The sequence below is a fragment of the Thamnophis sirtalis genome, unplaced genomic scaffold (assembly GCF_051295495.1).
Source record: "Thamnophis sirtalis isolate CommonGarterSnake01/CBP01778 unplaced genomic scaffold, rThaSir2_p1.2 scaffold_13, whole genome shotgun sequence".
Lineage (NCBI taxonomy): Eukaryota > Metazoa > Chordata > Lepidosauria > Squamata > Natricidae > Thamnophis > Thamnophis sirtalis.
This window is the reverse complement of record NW_028261393.1, coordinates 1839728-1866078: the sequence shown is the minus strand read 5'-3', so window position 1 is coordinate 1866078 and position 26351 is coordinate 1839728. Positions and strand designations below refer to the sequence as shown.

At 51.9% G+C, this 26351-nt stretch overlaps 1 protein-coding gene across 2 annotated transcripts in view; it reads left to right on the top strand.

The window, feature by feature from the left end:
* Window positions 1-26351, top strand: part of HIF3A (hypoxia inducible factor 3 subunit alpha) — a 36086-nt gene extending 9735 nt beyond the window's left edge. The window contains exons 1-15 of one of the 2 annotated variants that reach the window (XM_087727233.1): window positions 8295-8567; window positions 11664-11854; window positions 12920-13065; window positions 14975-15059; window positions 15748-15857; window positions 16242-16456; window positions 17976-18082; window positions 18359-18506; window positions 18759-18919; window positions 19017-19249; window positions 20487-20582; window positions 21821-22203; window positions 24031-24142; window positions 24264-24369; window positions 25202-26351. In XM_087727233.1, coding sequence (XP_087583359.1) covers window positions 8371-8567; window positions 11664-11854; window positions 12920-13065; window positions 14975-15059; window positions 15748-15857; window positions 16242-16456; window positions 17976-18082; window positions 18359-18506; window positions 18759-18919; window positions 19017-19249; window positions 20487-20582; window positions 21821-22203; window positions 24031-24142; window positions 24264-24369; window positions 25202-25353 — 2442 coding nt within the window. In that variant the 5' untranslated portion in view covers window positions 8295-8370 and the 3' untranslated portion in view covers window positions 25354-26351. Of the gene's footprint in view, window positions 1-8294; window positions 8568-11663; window positions 11855-12919; window positions 13066-14974; window positions 15060-15747; window positions 15858-16241; window positions 16457-17975; window positions 18083-18358; window positions 18507-18758; window positions 18920-19016; window positions 19250-20486; window positions 20583-21820; window positions 22204-24030; window positions 24143-24263; window positions 24370-25201 lie in introns of those variants that run through there. The other variant, XM_087727234.1, reaches the window with a different exon arrangement.

The following is a 26351-nucleotide window of genomic DNA, read 5'->3' as shown; positions in this document are numbered from 1 at the left end:
CTTTAGATTCCCCAATCTATGGTAGGCTTGCTCAGGCTTGGACACTTGAATGTGTGGACTTCAATTCCCAGGATTCTGGGAATTGAAGTCCACCTGTCTTCAAATTCACTTTCACACTGGCTGGGGGATTCTGGGAGTTGAAGTCCACCTGTCTTCAAATTCACTTTCACACTGGCTGGGGGATTCTGGGAGTTTGAAGTCCACCTGTCTTCAAATTCACTTTCACGCTGGCTGGGGGATTCTGGGAGTTGAAGTCCACCTATTTTCAGGTTCCCTTGCACGCTGGCTGGGGGATTCTGGGAGTTGAAGTCCACCTGTCTTCAAATTCACTTTCACGCTGGCTGGGGGATTCTGGGAGTTGAAGTCCACCTGTCTTCAAATTCACTTTCACACTGGCTGGGTGATTCTGGGAGTTGAAGTCCACCTATTTTCAGGTTCCCTTGCACGCTGGCTGGGGGATTCTGGAGTTTGAAGTCACCTATTTTCAGGTTCCCTTGCACGCTGGCTGGGGAATTCTTGGGAGTTGAAGTCACCTGTCTTCAAATTCACTTTCACACTGGCTGGGGATTCTGGGAGTTGAAGTCACCTATTTTCAGGTTCACTTGCATGCTGGCTGGGGGATTCTGGGAGTTGAAGTCCACCTATTTTCAGATTCGCTTGCACGCTGGCTGGGGGATTCTGGGAGTTGAAGTCCACCTATTTTCAGGTTCCCTTGCATGCTGGCTGTGGGATTCTGGGAGTTGAAGTCCACCCGTCTTCCAGGGGCCCCGTTTGAGAACCACTGCTCTACATAGTGTCCGTCGGCCCAGGGCTAGCGTGTCCATTGCTGGGTCCCTTTTTCAGGAATTGGAACTGAGGCCCAGTCCCTCTTTATAGGGCAGTGGGTGAAGCGGCTACGCCAGGCAGGCCTGGCACCTCCCGATGCTGGCCCCGTCCGCAAGGACGCCTGTTTCTCGGAGGGGCTGCAGGGGAATTCTGTTGCGACTCCTTCCGCCGATTCACACGCTGTGTATGTTCTTGGCTTCCTCCCCTGGCTCAGCCTGGGAACAGGCAGTGGAAGGATGCCAAGCCTTGCCGGCCATTTGCATCCCTGGGGTGGGGTGGGGGCGCTGCAGGCAACCCCCCCTCCAACCTCAAGACCACCCAAGGAGACCCAGGATCTCCCTTTCCAATGTCCTGCAGAGATTCCGAAAGGGACCGGAGAACGGACGGCTTCTGCCCTGGGAAGCCGGTCCGGGTGACTCAACCGGGGTGCCTTCCTTCCTCCCGCCAGCCCTCTGACCCAGTTGGATCAACGCCTGCCTGTCGGGAAAGAGAGGGCATTTCAGGCTGATTTCGCAGGCGGGAAGAAAATACACCAGACACACAACGCACGCCAGTTGCATCTGTTGCTCTGCGGAGAACCCTGTTGGAAAGAGACGGTGGCGGGCGACAGTTGCCCCCCAGATCTATGCGCAAATGCTTGTCGAAGCCCCAGAGTTGCGCCCGTTCAACCCTCCCGAAAGCCGGCTCCCTCGGCATTGATGTGCCAAAACAACTGTCCAAAGGTAGCTTCCCAAAATATCTGCCTACCGGACGGGTCCCACATTCTCAGTCCTCTCTCCCCAGCAGAGGGGGCTCCACGGGGAGGAACAGTGAGATCATCTCTCCTACGGGGAACCCTCGACTTACGACCGCAACGGAGCCCCCCCCCAATCGCCGTTGCTAAGCGAGACCCTACGTTCGGTGAGCTTTGTCCCGTTGCCACCGTTCTAAAGTGAGTCGCAGGGTTGTTCATTAAATCCGGCTTCCCACTGGGCTCGGCTTGTCCTGTAGGCTGCAAAAGAGGATCGCGTGACACCGCCCCGTTTCCCCCCCCCCCCGGGATGCTGCTGCGACCGTCATAAATGCGAACCAGTGGCCAAGCCTCCGAATTTTGACCGCAGGATTTTATACATCGCTTGCTGTGTAAGGGTTGCGTGTCGTAAGTCGCCTTTTTCAGCGCCTTTGTAACTTTGGTCACTAAATGGGTGGCTGTAAGTCCAGGACTACCTGGGCAGGGAGTGAGGCCCACGCCTCCTGCCACATACCTCCCAACGACCCATAAGATCTCACAGGCTGGGCCTCCTTCGGGTACCGTCGACCGGGCAATGCCGGTTGGTGAGTACTCGGGGGAGATCTTTCTCTGTAGCTGCCCCGGCCCTTGGAATGATCTCCCCGCAGAGATCCGGACCCTTCCCACTCTCTCGGCCTTCCGTAAAGCCACTAAACCCTGGCTGTTCCGGCAGGCCTGGGGCTGTTGACCCCAAAATATGGTCCAGCCCAACTTGAAATGGAGTGCATGGTGTGTTTTTTAAATCTATCTTTTCTTTCCTTCTATTCTTTCTGATTATTTGTATTGTTAGCCACCCGGAGTCCTACGGGATTGGGCGGCATATAAATGTGATTAAACTTTAAACTTTGGGTGATGTCAGAAAGGCTCCTGGGCTGACGATAAAAGTCGGATTCCCATCCAAAATCGTGCAAGATAGAGAAGGGCAGAACCTCCTTGTCCAAGCATTAGTGAGCTGAATTTGTCAATGGGCTGCAGCCATTCCCATAATCCAGCATTGTTGTTTTCAATCTCAGCAATCTTAAATCCGGTGGACTTCGACTCCCAGCATTCCCCAGCCAGCAAAGCTGGCTGGGGAATGCTGGGAGTCGGAGTCCACCCACCTTAAAAAGTTTGAGAAACTCATCTGGGGAAAACTATCCGAATCCTCCATCCATTTTTAAGGCATGACGAGCCAGCTCCCTTCAAAGCCAGCTGCAAAAATTCACAAGGCCCTCCTTGTTTTGCCAACATTTTTTCGGTCTCTGGAACCGGAGGGGTGGGGGGGAAACCCTGAGCCGCCCCCCACCACCCCCAAATGCAGCCAACTCCCGCTCCGTGCCTCGGTTTGTCCCGATTTAACTTCCCAGCGAATAAGACGCAAAGCAGGAAAACTGGCGTTTCGTTTTCCTTTTCTTTGGCAGCCTTGCCCGGTTACACACACTCACACACAAACACATACACACCCCAGTGTGCGTTCAGGTAAAAGGTGGCGCACCCCTCCCTGCTGTACACAAACAGGGCTCTCCAGATGCAAAGACGAAGGGTGTGGAGGCAGATAGCTTGCCAAGAACATTGCGTTCCCACCCCAAACCAGAGGGAGAGGCTGTTGTGTGTGTGTGGGGGGGGGGAAGTGAGGGGTGTGGAGGTGCGGGGGGGGGGGGGAGAGAGGTTTGGCTTTGAAGGACACTTAAGCCTCCTTCCCCCCCAAGATGGACTGGGGAGCGCCACGACACGGTGGTGCAGAATTTCCCGCAAATGTTTTTTGGGAAGCATTTGGAATCCTTTGGCTTGTTCTGCGCGTGGTTGAATAGGGTTCATTTGGGGAAGGGGTGCCCTGGGAACTGGGAGGGGCTGCCCAGAGCAGCCGCCAAAGATTTTTTTTTTACACACAGAGTAATGGGAGTTGGAAGGGACCTTGTCGGTCATCTAGTCCAGCCCCCTGCCCAAGCAGGAGACCCTGCCCCTGTTTGTTTCAGGAGTGATGCCCAAAGTTTGTAAGAGAGAGAGAGAGAGAGAGAGAGAGAGAGAGAGAGATACACACACAAACACACTCTTTCTCTTGTAATGAATGAAACTCTCCTCCTCCTCCTTCCTTCCATTCTTCCTCTCCCTCCCGTCCCTCGTCTCTCCTCCCACGACCGAGCAGCAGTTGGCATCCGTCCCTGTTTCCAGCACACTCTGTCCTGGACTGACGTGGACAGAACAGCCAAAGAGCTTGCCAAGAGCACGTGCAGCAGGGTTCCTGCTTCGGAGTGGGCGGGAGAAGAGAGATGACACATGCACACACACACACACACACACACACACAGAAAGAAACACACTCAGAGGGGAGTGGGTGGGGGACGGGCTGCGGAGTCGGCGAAGCTTTGAACCATGCTGAGGCTCAGCGAAACCCCAGCACAGACGCTTCCCGCATCAGCTGGGTTTGGGGGGGGGGGCTCTATTTTAGGAACAGGGCCGTGTGACACACACACACACACACACACACACACACGACTGAGCTTGATTTGGGTTCCACGGGGAGTGTTTCTCCCAAATTGCTTGGGTTGGACTAGATCAAGTGTTTTTCAACCTTGGCAACTTGAAGATGTCTGGACTTCAACTCCCAGAATTCCCAGCCAGCGAATGCTGGCTGGGGAATTCTGGGAGTTGAAGTCCAGACATCTTCAAGTTGCCAAGGTTGAAAAACACTGGACTAGATGACCTACAAGGTCCCTTCCAACTCTTGTTATTCTGCATAAAATCTCTGGAACCCCTTGGAGGGGGCTCCGGGCAGCCCCTACGTCCCCCTCACACCCCGGTTCTCTGCCAGTGGGGAGAGGGCCCCAAAGCACGCACAAAGTTTTCTTTCCTCTCTTACAGTTTGGAGGGGGGGGGGATTGCAAATCTGGCCAGGTTTGGCACGCCAGTGTGTGTGTGTGTGTTTGTGGCAGGGTGCGAGGGCTGAGGGCTGGCTGATCCAGAGTCCGTGGCATCGCTTGGCGTCCTGCGGGAGGCAGCCCACCCCCTACCAGCCCTCTGGATGCCCCAGTCCTGAAAGAGGGAAACTGAAAAGGGATCCATAGCAAAGGACGACCAGCCCCAGCAGCCCTGGTACCCCGTGACGGTGTGAAATGAAAGGGGAATAAAGAAATAAGACCGACCAGCCCCCTGGGAGGCTCCGATCCTTTCAACGTAGGTAAAATTAAGAATTAAAATGAACAGCAAGGAGGGCAGGACCCACCAGCCCAACCCTAAAACTCAGGAATAATCTGGATATCTCCCTCACCGTGGTCCAGGTGGAGGGACCACCTGAGCATCTCCATGTTTCCGTGAAGTTGCGGATTCAAGGATTCATTTCCCAAATGGACCGTCCCCCGCTGCCCCTCCGCCAGAAGGAGCCCAGGGGCCTTAGGACAAAACATGGGCCACTGTCTTTGTGGGGGCAGTGGGTGGTGGGAAGACCCTGGCCCACACCAGAACCCACCATTCCCACAGACGACCCGTTTATCCGAGCGCAGTTGCCTGCAGGAAGACAGCTGTTGAGCCTTCCTGACCCGGGTTAGGAGTGTCGTGTGAATCTTCTCAGCCGAGCAAACTGATCCCTCGGCTGTTTCCCAGGACGAGACCCCCTCCCCTCCCCTACTCTTGTCCCCCGAGGGAAATGGTGGGTGGAATCCCCCGACTTGGGCAAAGAACGATTTTCTTTTGAAATCTCCCCTCCGGGGAGACGCAGCCGCATCTGAACATTCGCCGTCTTGTCCTAGTTGGAAGGAGGGAGTCCTCTGGATGGAACAATTGAGGAGGGGGCTGCCTGCAGCGACTGGGGAGGGAGGGATGGGGGGGGGGCTGTTGGCATGCCAGCAGCGCTTTTTCTGCCCGCCCACCCCCTTTCTCTTTCCCTCCCCCCCACCGCCCCCTTTTGCGGTTGTGTGCTAATCAGGGGGCAGCCGTGTGCCCCCTGCACCCGTTGTTGGTAACAGGCAGCGTGTGCGAACCTCAGATCTCCTCAGTGGAGGAAGCACATTGACGTCAGAGATGCTACGAAGGCTTTGGAGATGCGTGCAGGCTCTGGCGTCGCCAGTCGCTGACGAAGGAGGGCTCTCTGGTTGCGTGCAGAACATGTCCCCGAAAATATGTTAGGGTCCTCCCTCCCTCCCCCCCATTGTAGGGCACCCGAAAGTCAGGGAGAAAGAGGTGGGCAGGTGGGTGGGTGGATGGCAGCTGCAAAGAGGAGGAGGCAAGGCCCGAAATCGTGCACTCAGCCGCTGGGTCCCCCGTGGCTTCTCTGCCACTGCAGCTTTGTTCCTCTTCAGATCTGGTCTTCGGAGAGACTAAAATTAGAACAAAGAAAGAAGGAAGGGAAGAAAGAAAGAAAAGAGAGAGAGAGAGAGAGTGAGAGAGAGAGATTTGGGATTGGAGATTTGTTTTATTTATATGCCGCCCTTTTCCGGGAGGGACTCAGGGCGGCGAACAACTCAAAGGGGGGAAAGGGACATAGAACACAATACAAGTAGTTAAATAGCCAAGAATCACACAACCACACAGGTCGAGAGGGGAGGGGAACTCATCACCCCCAGGCCTGCCGGCACAGCCAGGTTTTGACGGCTTTCCGGAAGGCTGGAGAGAGTGAGGGTCCGAATCTCTGCGGGGAGTTCGTTCCAAGAACTCGAGAGAGTGAGAGAGAGAGAGAGTGAGAGAATGAGAGAGAGAGTGAGAGAGAGAATGAGAGAGAGAGAGTAAGAGAGTGAGTGAGAGAATGAGAGAGAGAGAGTGAGAGAGAGAATGAGAGAGAGAGAGTAAGAGAGTGAGTGAGAGAATGAGAGAGAGAGAATGAGTGAGAGAATGAGAGAGAGAGAGAGGGAGAGAGAGTGAGAGAGAGAGTGAGAGAATGAGAGAGAGAGAGAGAGAGGGAGAGAGAGAATACTAGTAAACAGCTTCCAGGGCAGGGACTGTGGATGTGGGATCTCTGCCCAACCTGGATTAATTTATGTTTAATTTGGAACAACCTTAAGGACTAGAAACTTGAAATGAGCGTGGGTGCAAGCGAGAGTCGAGCTTCCAGGAATGCTGCATTCCCAAGGATATGTTGAGGTGCAGATAGTCCTTGTTAGGTAAGCTCCCGTTGGGAGGGCGAGTACGTTCAGCGAAGCCGTTGTGAGAGTTGTGTTGGAGAGCACGCAAACCAGCATCCCAGCTCAACGTTTCTGTTGCTAAGCGAACTGTTCGTTAAGTGGGTTTTGTTCCGCTTTATGACTTTTCTCGCCACGTTCGTTCAGCGAATCGCCGCGGTTGTTCAATCGGGAGCACCGTTGTTAAGTGAATCTGGCTTCCCCGTTGACTTGGCTTGTCAGGAAGTTGACCCCGTGAGACTGCGACCGTCATAAAAACGAGCCAGTGGCCGAGCATCTGAATTTTGATTACGTGACCGTCGGGAGGCTGCAACGGTCGTTAAGTGTGAAAGACCGGCCATCAGTTGCTCTTTTCAGTGCCGTTGGAACGTCAAATGGTCACTAAATGAACCGTTGTAAGTCGAGGACTGCCTGTGTTGTATAATTGACTGTTCATAAGTCCGAAATCTCGGGGTTATCCATGATACGAACCAACGCTTGCTCCCCAGTTCATCACATTGCCGCCGTTGTTAAGCGAATCATTGCCACTCTTCAGTGAATCGCGCAGTCGTTTAAGCGAATCTGGCTCCCCCTCCCCTTGGCTTTGCTGGTCAGAAGGTCGCAAAAGGGGATCACACAACCGTCACAAAGGTGAGCCGGTTGCCAACCCAATGAATACTTGATCCCGTGCAGAATATCGTAGGGGTGCAGCAAAGGCACTTTGAAAAACGTCTCATTTTTCAGTGCCGGTTGTAACTTTGAGCCGTCACTAAATGAAACATTGCCGGTTGAAGGCTCCCTGCGTGTACAGAAGGTGGTTTACGTGGAGCCTCGCTCAGAATGTGGGCATCCCAAGGAAAACCTTCGGCTTCCAGGACCTTCCTTTCTCCAAGTAAACCTTCCATCGTATCTCCTGGCAAATTCTGATAAGGATAAATTCCCTTTTCCTGCTGTCTTTTTTTTTGGGGGGGGGCCGCAGGGCCGCGTTAGGATTCGAACTAAGTTTTCCCAGCCTGTACAGGCAGTCCTCGACATACAACCGTTCCTATAGCGACCGTTCAGAGTTGCAACGGCACTGAGGAAAGAGAGACGGGGGACTTAGTTTTCCACACTTACATCCCCAGAGTCACGTGATCAAAATGTGGATGATTTGCAACCGACTCACACTTATGACGGCCGCGGTGTCCCGGGGCAGGTCACATGATCTCCATTGGCGACTTCTTGACAAGGGAAGTCAATGGGGGAAGCCAGATTCACTTAACAACCGCGTGACGAACTTAAGAACTGCAGCGATTCACTTTAACGAAGTGTGGCAAGCAAGGTCATAAAACGGGCCAGGGCTCACTTAACAACCGTGGGGGGATCAAACTTAACGGCCGCAGCGATTCACTTTAACCACCCTGTGACGAGAACGGTCGTAACATGGAGCAAACTGCCTGGCTGAGCCCCAGAAACTTGAGACTCCCTTTGCCGTTGTAAGTCGAGGACTACCGGCAGCCACGCGGCGCCTGTTTATGGCTCCCAGGGAGAACACACCTGTTCCCAGGTTGGCACAGGAGGCTGGCTTGAGGCCAGGCCCGGCTGGCCTGATGACCCCGCGGTCGAGGTTGGCTACCGGCCATGCCACTTAGCTGACCCAGGGAAGATAACCGCTATGCCACATGGGCACCCTGTTGCAGCCTGTCTGCAAAACAGAGCCGCAAGTTGATGGGCAGAGTGCCAGGGCAGAGAACGGGAACAGCCTGTACCCAAAGGAGAACCAGGAGGGGAGGGATGGTAGAAGCAGACCGTGGGAGGAACAGGAAGTGCAAAGTCCGGCTCGGTTTACTCGGGAAGCCCGGGGGAAGCCAGAGATCGGCTATGTGGTGGCGCTGGAAGCGGGCGAGGGGCAGGAGATGGTGCAGGTAAGGGGCCTCTCTGGTGCTGGGATGGAGCCCACGGGGCAGGGCCTTCTGGGGCACGGCAAACTCCCACGTCCCCCGCCTTGTGTGGGGCTTGTGGCATGGAGGAAGCATCTCTTGAAGATCTCTCTGGGCCCTTCAGCAGAAGGCTTCAGGGCTTCCCAACTTGAGGTTCCTCCTATGGAGATTCTCACTCATCCAGTTGTCCCAAGAGTTTTCTTTCAAGAGCCGAAGAAGCTCCTTGGGTGAGAAGAACGTCTCGAAAGAAAAAGTCCCGTTGCCTCTTGAAAACAAAACAAAACACCACCTTTGGGACTTCCTAGAAGATGTGAGCTTTGGTGGACTTCCAGAAGACCCACAGATATTTCCAGGACAAGGGAAATGCAGGATTCCCCACCACCTGGGGCAGAAGTATGCCAGAAAGCTTTAAAAAAAATAAACACCTCTATGAAGTTCTGACGATCTCTTTTGTTGAGGTCTCCTTGGAGAGGATCTCTCCGGACCCAACGGTTGGTGAGAACTTGGCCTTTTCATTTCTGGAATTCGTGAAGGTGGAGAGGGCTGGTCGCTGAGATTTTTTCGAGGGGCAAACTATACTCAGGAGAGTGGATCCGGGATGCTTGGAGATCTCTCCAAAGCTTGGAACGTCAAGAAGATCCACCCGAAGAGAAAGAGGAACCCAAGAAAGCTGAAAAATGTGGGCCACCTCAAACTTCCAAAGAAGAAACAGGGGTCCCAGGAGCTCCGAAGAAGAACGTCGATGCGATGATTGAGGTCCAGGAGCGTAAAAAGTGTTAAGATTTTTGAGAAGGTTTGATGGGAGGGGAACCTTAATTCAGAAAAAGGGAGAGGCATTTAATTTGAGGAAAGTTCCTGTTTTTCAACCGTCGGGCGGGCTGCGCCCTCCCTTCTTTCTGCTTCTCCGTAGTCCTCGCGCGCCCGATCTACTCGGGGAAAGCCCCGCCAGAAGACCGAAAGCTGATTGGCTCAGAAGGGTCCCCTCTGTCTGTCGCACCCCATGGGTCGCACCCCTTGTGTCTTGTGAAAGAAGTCGGGATTGTGACGTTGGTTGGCCGAAGTGGGCGGGTGCCTTTGGCTTTGCGGGGAGTCCTCGACTTAACAACAGTTCATTTAGCGACGGTGCAAAATTAACCACGGCGCTGGGAAATAAAAAAAGGAACCTGTGGCCCTTTTTCCCACGGGGGGGCCCTTGGTAGCAAAAGTCAGACATTTGGCAAACTGACTCATACTTACGACCGTTGCTGGGTCCCCACGGTCACGTCGTCCCCTTTGGCGACTTTCCCGCCAGCAAAGTCCAGGGGGAGGCCCAGGTTCACTTAACAACCGGGTTATTAACTTAACGGCCGCAGTGATTCGCTTAACGACGATGGCAAGAAAGGTGGGGGCAGAACTCGCTTAACAACGGGAATTTGGGGGTCAGTTTGTGGTCGTAAGTCAAGGACTCCCTCTTCTCCTTCCTGTCGAGAGATTTTTTAAAAAAAAAACCTGCTCCCCCCCCCCCCCGAGTGCAAATTCAGGGGTGATCCAGGAAAGTAGTTGCTTTTACACCCAGAGTAAGGCTGGCATTGTGTTTATTTTATTTATTATTTATTTATTATTTATTTATTATTTATTGTTACACAGTTGGTTGGAACTGTTTGCATTTTGCTCAGGGAGATGGCTTCCTTATTTATTGCATTTGTTTAAATTAAATTTCTGCCTGGCCTTTCCTTCCTAAGTGACTCTAGATCAGTGTTTCTCAACCTTGGCAACTTGAAGATGTCCGGACTTCAACTCCCAGAATTCCCCAGCCAGCGAATGCTGGCTGGGGAACTCTGGAAGTTGAAGTCCGGACATCTTCAAGTTGACAAGGTTGAGAAAACACTGTCCTAACCACTGCTGGGGAATTCTGGGAGTTGAAGTCCGGACCTCTTCAAGTGGCCAAGGTTGAGAAACACTGCTCTGGATGATTTCCTCCTCTTAGTATTTTAGCCATTTTTATTCAGGGAGGAACCCTCAACCTTAAATCAACTCTCTTTCCGGAATGGCAACTTTCCGCTGTGTGGACTTCAACACCCAGAATTCCCCTTGGCTGGCTGGGGAATTCTGGGAGTTGAAGTCCACACAGCGGAAAGTTGCCAAGCTTGAAAAACCACCAATTAAAAAAAAACATGTAACGAAGACAAAATAATGTGGGTTGTGGGTGGCCTGTTTAATATACAGTTCTAGAGCTTGAAGCAAAACCCAGAGAGAGAACAGAAGCGATAATTGCAGACGCCGATTTATATCGGCATCCTGATTTGCTTTTCCGTATTTCTTGAAATGTCCATTTGTTTGTTTATTGATTGGATGTTTATCCTGCCTTTATTACTTGAACTCAAAGCAGATAATCCTCCTTTGTCCTTTTCTTTCCCCCCACCACAACAACCCTGGGAGGCAGGATGGGCTGGGAGAAAGGCTCTGAGTGACCTAGCCAGCTTTCGTGCCTAAGGCGGGTCTAGAACTCCCAATCTCCTGGTGATTGGCCCAAAGTCACCGAACCAGCTTTCGTGCCTACGGCGGGACTAGAACTCCCAATCTCCTGGTGATTGGCCCAAAGTCACCCAACCAGCTTTCGTGCCTAAGGCGGGTCTAGAACTCCCAGTCTCCTGGTGATTGGCCCAAAGTCACCCAACCAGCTTTCGTGCCTAAGGGGGGACTAGAACTCCCAATCTCCTGGTGATTGGCCCAAAGTCACCCAACCAGCTTTCGTGCCTAAGGCAGGACTAGAACTCCCAATCTCCTGGTGATTGGCCCAAAGTCACCCAACCAGCTTTCGTGCCTAAGGCGGGTCTAGAACTCCCAGTCTCCTGGTGATTGAGCCAAAGTCCCCCAGCCAGTTTTCATGACTAAAGTGGAACTAGAACTCCCCGTCTCCTGGCGATTGGCTCAAAATCTACTCAGCCAGCTGTCATGCCTAAGGCGGGAATTGAACCTAATGAACTCCCCACCTGAGTGGAGACTCGAACCCAGATCGGTCTGCGTCTCATTGGTGCGTTCCCCATTAAATCTTCTCACTAACCACTGACCGTCTCCTTGTCCCTCCCCCCCCCGTCTCAGGTCCACCACCGAAATCCGGAAGGAGAAATCGCGAGACGCAGCGCGATGCCGGCGCAGCAAGGAGACAGAAGTGTTCTACCAGCTGGCCCATACCCTGCCCTTTGCCCGGGGGGTGAGCGCCCACTTGGACAAGGCCTCCATCATGCGGCTGACCATCAGCTACTTAAGAATGCATAAGCTGCTGAATTCTGGTAAGCATTTCCATGGGGGAGACCCTCACCCGAGGGGGCAGATCACAAAAACTACGGAGGACCCCAAACAGGGGTTCTCAGAATAATAAGAGAGTGGGAAAGGGACCTTCGGAGGTCTTCTAGTCCAGGCGTCTCTAACCTTGGCAACTTTAAGATTTGTGGACTTCAACTCCCAGAATTCCTCAGCCAACCTTGGAGACTTTAAGACTTGTGGACTTCAACTCCCAGAATTCCTCAGCCAAAAGCTGGGAATTCTGGGAGTTGAAGTCCAGGAGTCTTAAAGTCGCCAAGGTTAGCTGAGGAATTCTGGGAGTTGAAGTCCACTAGTCTTAAATCCCCAAGGTTGGCTGAGGAATTCTGGGAGTTGAAGTCCAGGAGTCTTAAAGTCGCCAAGGTTGGCTGAGGAATTCTGGGAGTTGAAGTCCAGGAGTCTTAAAGTCGCCAAGGTTGGCTGAGGAATTCTGGGGAGTTGAAGTCCAGGAGTCTTAAATTCCCAAGGTTGGCTGAGGAATTCTGGGAGTTGAAGTCCAGGAGTCTTAAAGTCGCCAAGGTTGGCTGAGGAATTCTGGGAGTTGAAGTCCACAAGTCTTAAATCCCCAAGGTTGGAGACCCTTGTTTTAGTTCAATCCCTTGCTGCCTTTTTTGCTGACATTTTTCAACAAAACTGTCCCAAAACCTGGTCATTTAACCCACAAACTGTCATAAACGTGGCCTCATTGCTGAGCGTTAGAATTCTAGTCCCTCTTGTGAGATGGTGGACAGTCAGAAGTTCAAATCCCGGGTGGGATTATCCCACAGAGAGGTCCATCAGAACTTCGCATGATCTCTAAACGGCCTGAGGTTAGGGCTATCTGTAGTGACCCTTGCATACTTTTACTTTGTCCTACAGGCCCCAAAAAAATAAAAGAGGCAGAATCACACAAACTCAGCCTCTGCTGTGGCTTTTTTTGACACCCCCCCCCCCCACTTCCACTCCCGTCCTTTCTGCCTTGTGACTTTGGTGTGGGAAGCCACTCGGAATCTATCCTTGCCTTAAAGCAATTTCTACACACTCTGTTGAACCAGGAGAATGGCAAGACCAGGTGAAAGCGGAGGAGCAAGTGGATTCTTACTACCTGAAGGCCTTGGATGGCTTCCTGATGGTCCTGACCGAGGAAGGGGACATGATCTACCTCTCTGAGAATGTCAACAAGCACCTGGGTCTCAGCCAGGTGAGCGGGAGGAGCTCCCACAGGTGGGAGGTGGGTGGGGTTTCAACCAAAGGTGAGTCACTCTGAACAATGGTTAAGGCAGTGTTTTTCAACCACTGTGCCGCGGCACACTAGTGTGCCGTGACATAGTGTAAGGCAGTGTTTTTCAACCTTGGCGACTTTAAGTCCTGTGGACTTCAACTCCCAGAATTCCCCAGCCAGCTCTGCTGGCTGGGGGATTCTGGGAGTTGAAGTCCACAGGACTTAAAGTCGCCAAGGTTGAAAAACACTGGTGTAAGGTGTGCCGTGGGAAAAACACTTTATATATAGTCAATATAGGCACAGAGTTAAATTTTTTAAACATTTTCTAATGGTGGTGTGCCTCGTGATTTTTTTCATGAAAAAAGTGTGCCTTTGCACAAAAAAGGTTGAATAGCAATAGCAGTAATAGCAATAGCAGTAGACTTATATACCGCTTCATAGGCCTTTCAGGCCTCTCTAAGCGGTTTACAGAGAGTCAGCATATTGCCCCCAACAACAATCTGGGTCCTCATTTTACCCACCTCGGAAGGATGGAAGGCTGAGTCAACCCTGAGCCGGTGAGATTTGAACCGCTGACCTGCTGATCTAGCAGTAGCCTGCAGTGCTGCATTTAACCACTGCGCCACCTTGGCTCTTAACACTGGGTTAAGGCACCAGGCTAAAGAGGGAGGGCTTGTGAGTTCTACTCCTGTTTTAAGCACAAAAGCTGGCTAGGTGACTTCGGGACAATCCCTAGGAGACTGGGAGTTCTAGTCCTGCCTTAGGCATGAAAGCCGACTGGCTGACTTTGGGCCAGTCCTTCTCCCTCTGCCCAACCTACCTCACAGGATTGTTGTTGTGGGGAAAGGAGGAGGAAGGTGGTGTGTTGAATATGTTATTTGTAAAAATAAAGGAGGGATACAAACAAATGAATAAAAATAACCAGCCATTCTCATGAACGTTGGATCCTGGAAGTGGGGTTTTTTTTTGAGGGGGGAGGGGGGAGTCAAGACTAAGCCTCTCTGTCAGCCATTGGGAGCGCCCACCCACCCCATGCTGAGGTGGCGCAGTGGTTAGGGTGCAGTACTGCAGGCCACTTCAGCTGACTGCTATCTGCAGTTCAGCGGTTCAAATCTCACTGGCTCAGGGTTGACTCAGCCTTCCATCCTTCTGAGGTGGGTGAAATGAGGACCCAGACTGTGGGGGCGATATGCTGACTCTGTAAACCGCTTAGAGAGGGCTGAAAAGCCCTATGAAGCGGTATATAAGTCTAACTGCTATTGCTATTGCTATGCTGGCATTCTCTATTCAAATTTCAGAGGGGTCAACTTCAAAATTCCTCTCCCACCCCTGATTTTTGAATGGATCTTTTTGTCCTTTGGGTTCAGCTTCGATTCGATCTTTCGGACGATTTTGGGGAGACGGAGTCAGGCTGGGGAAAAAGTTTTGGAAGGCCGTTTTATGTACATTCCAGCAAACCTGGAAACGGACGGAATTCCCCCTTTTTGCCGAAATCCACTCCAAACGAACCTCTCTGGCCTCAAATGCCGTGTGCTTTTTGCAAAACTCCCTGGTTTATTTATTGTTTCCCCTCTCTCTCCCTTTCCTTGTCTTGGAAACAAAATCGCATTCCTGATTTTACTAAATAAAACAAGGGCCTTCTTTTGCAAAAAAAGAAGAATCTTCCCAATGTGGAACCTGATTGAAAAGTTCTGAATGGGGTAGAGGGGAGGGCAAGGAATAAAGGGGCTTTCTGATTGGCTGGCTCCGGGGAGCCCTGCCCATCCGTTGGCACCTGGCCGATGTGGGCTGCTGGGCAACCGAGCCTTCCTCCCGGCTTCTCCCCTCCCTTCATCATCCAGATGTGCCTCATCCTTTCTTTTTTCCCCCCCTCTATCTCCTTCCGTAGCTGGAGCTGATTGGCCACAGCGTCTTCGATTTCATCCACCCCTGTGACCAGGAGGAGCTGCAGGACGTGCTGAGCCCCAGGCAGGGTGAGTCCCCCCCCCCCTCGCCAGCCTCTTCAGAGTAGGGATGGGGGATCGCTGCGAGGTCCCCTTTCCTCCAGCCCTGGGCCTCTCTGGGCAGGCTGGTCAAAGGCTACCCGAATTCTGCACTGGTCCATTCAAATTGTAGGTTGTTGCTTAAGTTCCTTTAGCAGCAGCTCTTTCTCTTCCTCCTTCCCCTTTTCCTCCTCCTCTTTCTCTTCCTCCTTCTCCTCTTCCTCCTCCTTTTGCTTTCCCCATTTCTTCCTTTTCCTTCCCCACTCCTGTTCCTTCTCCTTCTCCTCTTCCTTCTCCATTTGCTTTCTCCATTTCTTCCTCTTTCTCTTCCTCATTCTTCTTCTCTCCTCCCTCCCTTCATTCCTTCCCTTATTTCCTTCCTTCCTTCTTTCCTTTCTCCCCTCCCTCCTTCTTTCTGTAGCCTTCGAGTTCTGTCTGTGACATTTCCCAGGGCAATCTGTCATGTTTTCAAAGTGAAACAATAACAAGAGGCAAAGTTAAAGCCTTCGAAAATCTCCAGCCGCCCCCTTTTTGCTGACGCTTTTTTGACTCCCGGAAGCCGGGAGCTAGGACCAAACATCCCTCTTCCTACTTCCTGCTCCGCCCGTTGGTTCCCTCCATGCACCCAACCCCACACCCCCATATGTCCTGATTAACCCTTCATCCTGGCTCTCCCCAGGTTTCTCCAAGAAGGCGGAAGTGAAGACAGAGCGGAATTTCTCCCTGCGCATGAAGAGCACGCTCACCACCAGAGGGCGCACCGTCAACCTCAAGTCTGCCACCTGGAAGGTGAGCAACTATTGTAACGATCCTGTAATCCCTTGCTGAGTGTTTACTGGCCAGATGCCCTTCCCTGTCGCCAATGTGGAGTTTTTTCCCCCAGCAGATATATTCCCAGTGTGAGAACTCAGAGAGAGAAATATCTGCCTCTACCTAGGATCGAACTAGCAGCCTCCTGATTGTGAGGCGAGAGCTCTACCTCTAGGCCACGCCACCAGTCTTATAACTTATGATATATGATTATTTACTTATTTATTCAATTTATATGCTGCCCGTCTTGTAACGAAAGCTCTCCGGGCGGCTTTTTGGCACCCTCAGAAGGCGCCAGCCAGAATAAACAGGCGCTGTTCCCACCCATCGGTTGCCGCCAGCTTCCTCCTTGTTCCCTCCCAGGTTCTGCACTGCTCCGGGCACATGCGCTCCTATGCGCCTTCCAAGCCGGCCGCAGGGAAGGAAGGGGAAGGGGGCTTTGCGGAGCCCCCGTTGCGATGCCTGGTGCTCATCTGCGAGGCCATCCCGCACCCCGCCAACATCGAGACCCCCCTGGACAGTGGCACCTTCCTCAGCCGCCACACCATGGACATGAAGTTCACCCACTGTGATGACAGGTGAGTGGGAGATGCCCGGCCCCTCTTCGCCCACACTCTGGGAAGTTGGGGAGATAGCAACTAAGGGAGGCGCCTTACCCAGGAGCCACTGAGTTCTGTCTGTGGATGATGGGTTCCTTGATCTTGGTTGGGATGTTGTGCCAAGGGGTTGCAACTATGGCGGATAGAATAGGCATGGCTGTTGAGCGAACAGGGTCAAATCCACAGGTAAAAATCTCTCTCTCTCCATCTCTCTCTCTATATATATATCCATATTTCTGCCTCTCACTTTATTTATTTCTCTCTCATCTCTCTCTTTCCAAATCTATCTTTCTTTCTATCTCTATATTCACCTCTCTTATCAATCAATCTATCTATCCATCTCTTTCTATACTGTATATCCATATTTATCTCTCTATTTATCTCTCATCTCTCTCTTTCCAAATCTCTTTCTTTCTATCTGCCTCTATATTAATCTCGCTATCATTCTATCTATCTATCTATCTATCTATCTATCTATCTATACATACATACACACACACACACACACACACACACACATACATATCCATATTTATATATCTCTCTTTATTTATCTCTCATCTCTCTCTTTCCAAATCTCTTTCTTTCTATCTGCCTCTATATTAATCTCTCTATCAATCTATCATTCTATCAATCTATCTATCTATCTATCTATACATACATACACACATACATATCCTTATTTATCTCTCTCTTTATTTATCTCTCATCTCTCTCTTTCCAAATCTCTCTTTCTATCTATCTCTATATTCATCTATAAATCTCTCTCTCTCTATATATATATATATATCCATATTTATCTATCTCTTTATCTCTCATTTCTTTCCAAATCTATTTTTCTTTCCATCTCTCTCTCTCTCTATCTATCCATCTCTCTATATACATCTCCATATTTATCTCTCTCTCATCTCTCTTTCCAAATCAATCAATCAATCAATCAATCTATCTATCTATCTATCTATCTATCTATCTATCTATCTATCTATCTATCTATCTACCTACCTACCTACCTACCTACCTACCTACCTACCTACCCACCCCTTAGAAAGAGGTGTATTAACAATTAAAACCCTTGAATGTACTCAAAGAGGAAAAGGCAATTCAAACATGGTTTCAGTATGGGCAGTTACAGGCCAGATGGAACAAAGATTAAAAAAAATCGGTTTTATGCAAGACGAGGATAATTTACTCAAACAACTTAGAGATCAAAGTCCAATGCATATAAAGAGACTGTATAATGCATTAATAGAAATGGATTCGGAAACAGAATTAGTTAAAGAAAAAAAAAGTTACAGCAACATTGAAAACGGGGACTTACGGCCGGTTCTCACCGCTTACGAATCGTCACAGTCACGTAATCAAACTGGGTGCTGCCTGGGGAATTCTGGGAGTTGAAGTCCACAAGTCTTAAAAGTGGCCGAGGCTGGAGATCCCTGTTCTCACTCGGTCAGAATATGATTCCCTGATGACTGTCCGATCTCTCCTCCTCCTGGGCCAGGATTGTCGAGATGGCCGGTTACACCTCCGAAAGCTTGCTTGGCTGCTCCCTCTACGAATACATCCACGCCTTGGATTCGGATTCCGTCAGCAAGAGCATCAACACCCGTAAGTCCAGCACGTCGCAGGCCTGGCCGGTTCCTCTCCGATCCCGCACGTTCCTCCTCCTGCCGTCCACTCCACACCTGGACGACGAAGGCTTGTGGGGTGGGGGGTGGGGGGTGTCGGTACGGAACGGGTCTGGGGTCGACCCAAACGTCGTATCCTCCCCGCGAGAGCGAAGCGAATCCTGTTCCGCCTTACCGTCTCTTCCCCCGTCTCCCCCCCCGCTTATCCGTTTGTCTGTCTGTTCTAGACTGTCTGTCTTTCACTCCCTATCGGCAGTGCTAAGCAAGGGACAAGCCGTGACGGGGCAGTACCGCTTCCTAGCCAGGAATGGGGGCTACATCTGGATCCAGACCGAGGCCACCGTCATCTCCAGCAGCAAGAACTCCCAGCCCGAGAGCATCGTCTGCATTCACTTCGTCTTGAGGTCAGCCAACCCCCCCCCCACTGCTCCCCCCCCACCCAGAGGTCGAAAAACTTCCAAGACGGACGCCGTCCCCGAAACAACCCCCCCCTCCCACCGCCCTTTGATTCACATTGTGTTCCAATTCCCAAACCTCCTTGGGTGCCTCTGAAGCGCAGAGCTGTGGAGAAACTATCTCCTCCCAACTGTCTGTTGTCTGTTTCCCAACCCGGCCTACCTTGAAGGGTTCCATGTTGTCTCCATGTCTTCCCATAGCCAGGTGGAAGAGAATGGCCTGGTCCTGTCCCTGGAGCAAACGGACCGCCAAGGTGAGCATCGCCGGCTGCCCCCGCCCTGCCTCGAAGGGCTCGACTCCGATAGCGCCTTGGAGGAGATGGATCCCAACGGAGGAGACACCATCATCAACCTCAGCTTTGGTGAGGAAAGAGGGCAGTGGGGGGGGGGAAATGGGGTGGGGTGGGATTGCCAGCTTCCCCCTCCCCTAACTGAACCCCTGACGCTTTTGCTCCCCAGAGCTTCGGGGTCCCAAAATCCTGGCCTTCCTGCGCCCGGCCAACATCAGCGAAGAGGAATTGCAGCTGGATCCCAAACGCTTCTGCAGTCCGGATCTCCAGAAATTGCTGGGGCCCATCTTCGACCCGCCTGGGACTCAGAACTCCGCAGCGGGCACCGGGCGGGCGAAACCGCCCCTCCCGGTTTCCAAGACGGCTCCGGTGGTTAAGAAGGTGGCAGGAAATCACAGTCTAGTAAGGCAACCTGGAGGGACACTCTGGTGGGGGGGGGGAGGGGTTATCTGTCTATCTATCCATCCGTCGGTCTCTATGTGTATCTATCATCTATCGGTCCCTCCATCTTTCCATCCATCCAAATCTGTCTCTGTCTGTCTGTCAATCTAGCCGTTCTGTCTGTCTATCTATATCATCTATCTATCTATCTATCTATCTATCTATCTATCTATCTATCTATCTATCTATCTATCTATCTATCTATCTATCATCTATCTACCTATCTACCTATCATCTATCTATCTATCTATCTATCTATCTATCTATCTATCTATCTATCTATCTATCTATCTATCTACCTACCTACCTACCTACCTACCTACCTACCTACCTACCTACCTACCTACCTACCTACCTACCTACCTATCTATCTATCTATCTATCATCTATCTACCTATCTACCTATCATCTATCTATCTATCTATCTATCTATCTATCTATCTATCTATCTATCTATCTATCTATCTATCTACCTACCTACCTACCTACCTACCTACCTACCTACCTACCTACCTACCTATCTATCTATCTATCTATCTATCTATCTATCTATCTATCTATCTATCATCTATCTGTCATCTATCTATCTATCTATCATCCATCCATCCATCCATCCATCCCTCTACCTATCCCTCTATCTATCCCTCTATCCGTTGATCATTTATCTATCACCCATCCATTCCTCTATCCTTCCCTACCTCTGTCTGTCTGTCTGTCTATCTATCTATCTATCTGTCTACCATGTTTCCCCCAAAATAAGACGGGGTCTTATTTTCTTTTGACCCCCAAAATAAGCGCTTGGCCTTATTTTCGGGGAGGCCTTATTATTTTTGAGGTGCAGGAGAACGAGGTCACCTCATGGCTGCTGCTGTTGTGTTGCAATATTTTCGGGGAGGGCTTATTTTAGCGCATGCGCTCAAAAGCCCGATTGGGCTTATTATCCGGGGAATGTCTTATTTTGGGGAAAACAGGGCATCGGTTTGTCTGTCTCTGGTTAAAAGGGGCCAGAGCCGCACACACTCCTGCCCTCTCTCTGCTGATCACCTTGTGGTAATTTTTCCATCTGCAACGGCCTTCGCTTGACATCCCTGGGGGTGGGGAAGGAGGAAGGCCCTATTTGGGGTGGGAATTGGGCCCCCAGGCGGTGGGTTCTACCAGCCTTCAGCTTCCTTTCCTTCCTCCCTTCCTCCACCTGAAGACGGAGCTGCCCGAGGAGTTGATCTTCGACATGGAGAACGTCCAGAAGCTCTTTGCCTCCAACAAGGAAGAGCAGAGCATGGAGACGGCGCTGCAGGTATGGCTGCTGGGGGGGTGGTGGTGGTGTCAGTTGGGAGGCCGACCCACAGGTAGTCCTCGACTTACAACCGCTTGTTTCGTGGCCATTCATAGTTACAAGGGCACCGAAAAAAGCGTTTTAGTTCCACACTGACCAACATGGCAACCTCCCTCATGGTCACGGGATCAAAATGGGGACACTTGGCAACTGACTCGTATTTATGACGGTCGCAATGTCCCGGGGGTCACGTCATCCCCTTTGGCAGCCCCTTCTGACCAGCCAGGTCAAGGAGGAAGCCAGATTCACTTTGCGACCATGGTGGCGTATTTAACAACTCAAGCGATTCGCTTCCCAGCTGTGGCGAGAAAAAGGCCGTAAAGCTAACCGTTGCCTCGCTTAGGAATGGAGATTTGGGGCTCAGCTGTGGCCGTAAGTCGAGGACTGCCAGTACTACCCTCCTGGATGAAGAGGAGATCCTTCCTTCCTTAGTTTCACTTTGTCCTGTTCTTAGGACGAAACTCGGGTTGCTTCTGGCTTTTCATCCCCTCCAAATGGAGGGAAAGGGGATTTGGGGTTTTCAGCTACTGCGCTACCAAAATATTCAATCCATTTAGGAAAGAACCCCCATATTTTGTGGTATCTTTCAGGGGGTGGGGGCCTCTGTTCTTCTGACTCTGACTCCATATCTATGAAGATTCCCCATCATCCTGGTCATGGTTGTCCCAAAGTGCTTTTTTTTTCAAAAAAGCAGCTGGACTTTCTTGGTTTATTATTTTAAAACATTTCGCTTCTCATCCAGGAAGCTTTTTTCAGTTCTAACCGAATGACAGAGTTGGAAAGGGCCTTGGAGGCCTTCTAGTCCAACCCCCTGCCTAGGCAGGAAACCCTACCCCACTTCAGACAAATGGTTAGCCAACATCTTCTTAAAGACTTCCAGTGTGGGAGCATTCACAACTTCTGGAGGCAACTTCTGTTCCACTGACTAATTGTTCTCACTGTCAGGAAATTCCTCCTCAGTTCTAAGTTGCTTCTCGCCTTGATTAGTTTCCACCCGTTGCTTCTTGTCCTGCCCTCAGGTGCCTTGGAGAATAGCTTGACTCCCTCTTCTTTGGGGCAGCCCCTGAGAGATTGGAAGGCTGCTATCATGTCTCCCCTGGTCCTTCTTCTCATTAAACTAGACAGTCCCAATTCCAGCAACCGTTCTAGATTCTTTCTGCTTCCTCCCTCTACTGAGAACTCCCTGCTTCCCGTTGCAGGATTACGAAGGCCTCGACTTAGAGATGCTGGCTCCTTATATCTCGATGGACGATGATTTTCAGCTCAGCAGCACCGACCATCCGCCGTGGCTGACCGAGAAACGGGGAGATCCGGGGGCAGGCCCCCGGCCCACCTCGCCCCCTCCGAGGCCTCGCTCGCGCAGTTTCCATGGCGTGTCCCCGCGCCCGCCGGAAGCGGCTCCTCTTCCCCGCTGGGGCAGCGACAGCAGTTTGAGCCAAGGCCGCCCCGCTGAGACCCCTCTGGCCAACTTGCCCTGCGGAGAAGGCCAGATGGTGGAGATGGTGGCATCGGTCAAGATCCAGTCTGTGCAGGACGGGACTGGCCTGAATGGCCAGAGGCCTCCCATGGGCGGGAGGAAGAGGTCAGTCCCTGACTTTAATTGTATCAGAGTTTGGAGGGCGACTGACGGCGATAACGCAAAAACAGGGAAGGTGAAGCTTTGGACCGTCTGGGCCGGATTTAGATGAAAAGAGGCCCTAGGCTATTCCACTTATGAGGCCCTTTCACCTCCCATTTTTAAGTTTGTAAATTGCATGAGAGACAATAAAATACATCATTACTGTGATATATATCAATATATATCAATATATGGTTCCACCACAAAACCGCGGTAGACTAAAGTGCGCTCGACGAAAGCGCGTACCTGACGTCATCACAACGTGACGAAAACATCATGGTAAAGTTAAAATTAACGCGACGAAAACAGCGGTAAAGTTAAAATTAACACGAAAACCTTACCCTAACCCCCCAAACCTAACCCTAAACCTAACCCTTAACCTAACGCTAAACCTAACGCTAACCCTTAACCTAACCCTAAACCTAAACCTAACGCTTAACGTAACCCTAACCCTAACCCTAACCCTTACCTTTATGTGAATCGGCTTGCTTTAAAAGCGCTTTTTAAAGCGCCCTTTTTTCTCTGCGGTCGTATTTGTCGCGCTGCTGATGACGTCAGGTACGCGCTTTAATCGGGCGCGCATTAGTGGACCGCGGTTTTGTCGTGCCACGTCAATATATATAGCTGGCCTCCCAACGGAGGGCGGCTCTGCTCTGCGGCAAAGGCAGCGAGGCCAGCCGCCTCCCCTGTTGCGCTCAGCTGCCCGGCTCGGCCCCCTCGCCCTCACCTGCCTGGCCGCTGGTGGGCTCCGCGTCGACGGGGCGGCTACTGGGAGCGGCCACGCCTCTCGCCCGACCGCCGGTGCCGGGAACGTGGGCGGGCTCCCCAACTGCCGCGGCGCTGGAACGATCTTAACCAATACATTTTTATGTTTGTTTATTAGTCATATGCGTAGAATTTCTCCTTATTTTCGGTTCAGTGTTTTAGTGTTCACTGTTTTTAGAACAGTGTAATTTTAATTTTGCTAACAATTTGAATGTAGGCCCCTCTTGATCTTGAGGCCCTAGGCTGAAGCCTAGTCAGCCTATAGGAAACTCCGGCCCTGCTTACCGTATTTTTCGGAGTATAAGACGCATCTTTCCCCCCAAAAAAGGGGGGTGAAAATCTGGGTGCGTCTTATACACTGAATACAGCATTTTTGGCCTCCTGAAACCCCACCCCTCTGCAAAAATGAACATGCAGAAGGTTTGGGAGGCCTGCTAAGTGATCCTGGGGGATGGGGAGGGCAAAATTAGTGAAAAATGGGCTGTTTATTGCTCATTTTTGCCTCCTCCCCCTCCCAGCCCTAGGAGGACTTTGCAGGCCTCTCAAACTCTCTGCATGCCCGGTTTGTCACAAAAAAATGAGTCGTGCAGAGGGTTTGGGAGGTCTGCAGAGTGCAAAAACTTTTTTTTTTTAAAATTTACCTCTTCAAAATCTTGGTGCATCTTATACTCCGAAAAATACGGTACTTGTTCAAATTAGAAGTTAAAATTGAAATTGTTTTGAGGAATGGGGGCAATAATTCTTTCATCTGCTCATCATTGAAAGCAGTGTTTCTCAACCTCGGCCACTTTTTAAGATGGGTCGACTTCAACTCCCAGAATTACCCAGCCAGCTCTGGGGAATTCTGGGAGTTGAAGTTCAGCCATCTTAAAAGTCGCCGAGGTTGAGAAACATCCATCTAAAACACGTGCCTTTCATTGGCCATTTTGTGTGCCCATCTCTGGATCGTGTGGCACAGCCCCCAGCCCCCCCAACCTCAGTTTGAACCCGTCTTTGGCTCAAGTTTTCCTCCGTTCCCCCCAACAGGAGTCGGGAGATTAGCCTGGATGACGAGAGGGATCTCTTCCTAGAGACCAGCCCCGCCAAGCGGGCCCATAACCACGAGGCTGAGAGCTTCCTGATGCCCTCGCTCAGCCTGGTAAGTTCCGAGGTGCCCCCCCCCTGCATGGGGAAGGACTTCAGCCGGGATGAAGCTAGCGCACCTTCATTCGTGCCCACACAAAATCCCTTTGTGATAGACAAGCCTTCTGTCCCGCCAGGGCTTTCTGCTCAGCGTGGAAGAGTGTCTGGATGGCCGGTCCGAGCGGGGCTGCGGGGGCACCGTGGCCCTGGGCAAGAAGCTGCTGGCCCTGGAGGAACCCATGGGTGAGTGCCGCTGGGGTCTGGAGTCGAGCGGTTCTGTGGACGAGGCTTGGCGGGGTCAGCCCAGAGCCCCCGTCCTGTCCCTTAGACCTGGCAGTCCTGAATGAACATTTCTCATGGGCATTTCACGACCCAACTAGGTTACATCATCAGTGCTGGAAGGGAGTGGGGTTTGCCCCTGTTTTTTTGAGATGCTGGTGGCTTGCCCTGACCGTGTGGGTGGGCTGATGTTTTCTTCTTGGCAGTTAAACGGAGAACGAACCCCACTTCCGTTAAGCATTGATGATGGGACACCAGGAAGGGGCTGAGGGATGGTTGGCCAGGGCACCCTCCTGAATGCTGGGAGATGTAGTCTTGTCAGGCGCAAGCAACCGGGTCCATTCAGGAAAGAACCAAGCCAGCCACTTTATTGTGCTCTTACCTATATTGCGAGAATCTCCCTAGACCAGTGTTTCTCAACCTTGGCAACTTGAAGATGACTGGACTTCAACTCCCAGAATTCCCCAGCCAGCGAATGCTGGCTGGGGAATTCTGGGAATTGAAGTCCAGACATCTTCAAGTTGCCAAGGTTGAGAAACACTGCCCTAGACTGCTTGCCTTCCCTTGGGAAACCACCAGGTGGAGTCAAGCTGACGCCTCTTGCAGCTGTGCAAGGATTCCAGGCTAGTTCCTCCTTTGACGCTTCCTGCTCTCGTGGCTGGGATTTTCCCGGCTGTCTCAAGACATCTTACTATGGCCGGATTTGAGGGGGGATGCGGGTTAAGGTCCCAAACCCCTGATGACCTCTCTCTCTCTCGCCTTCCTTCCCCCCCGCCCCCCGACTCTCTGCCCCCAGGCCTCTTAGGAGACATGCTGCCCTTCGTGGTGGACGGCCCAGCGCTCTCCCAGCTGGCCCTGTACGATGGCGAGGAGGAGGTCTCCAGGCGTGGTGGCGAGCACTTCCAGCTGGGCGAGGAACTCCTGGTGGAGCTGGACCAGGCCACCTGAAGTGGCACCCTTGACCGCCCCCCCACCGCACCTCCATCCCACACTCCTGCTCTGCAGATGGGACACCCGGAACCAAATCCAACCAAATGCCCCCTCGGGGGAGGGGTTCCTCTCGGCCCCTTCCCCCCCCCCGCCCGTCCACCCTCCACTGGCGTTCTTAGGACTCTTCCTACCTCAGTCCCGTCCCCTTCCCCAGGCAGCCTCTCCCCTCCGGAGACGGTTGGGAGGGGGGGTCTCTGCCACCCCATTTGGTGCTTATCCGCCTGAATGTTCTTGAACCAAGAGGAAGGGGGCCAGGAGTGGGACCGATTCACGGAGGGGGGGGGTCTGCTCTCTCCATCTCCCCCAAAGGAAGAGAAAGCACCACAGAGGGATTCCCTCCCGGGCGAGAAAGACGGGTGCAGCTCCCCCTTGGGAGACTCAGAACCCATTGGGGCTGTACCTTCTCCTCTGTCCTCGGCTCGCTAGGACAGATCCTTCAGGAGGCGCCCAGGCGGTAAGATCAGCCATTCCTGGGGCGAAGGGCTTCACCCCTTTGAGGGAGGTGAGAAGTGGGAGGGGACCCGCTCTGAGAACAGGGCGAACATCCGCGTTAGCCTCTCCCCCCGACTTCCCCAGAACACTTAACGGTGCTCCCATTGACCTTAACCCAAGGTCTCACCTTTGGTAACGGAATTAGGAACCAGAGAAGTCCTGGGAGCTTCTGCTCCTGCGAGGACATTTTGGCCAGGTGAGAACACCTGTCCTGGACTCTAGAGAGTGATCTTTTCCCCCCCCACCCCTAAGATGGCCCACTGATGGAATAATCAGCCCCCCCAGAACAGAAACGCTGGTGCTTCGGCCCCCATCTGGGCCTACTTAAAAGACCTCTCTCTGTTTACAAAATGCGCTCCGTCCTGCCCGCCTTCGGTGCGGAGGATATCGGATGCCCTGTAGAAAACAAGGCAAGATAGAAAGGAAATTCTCTGGGGAAAAAATCCCCCACACCTATTTTTTTT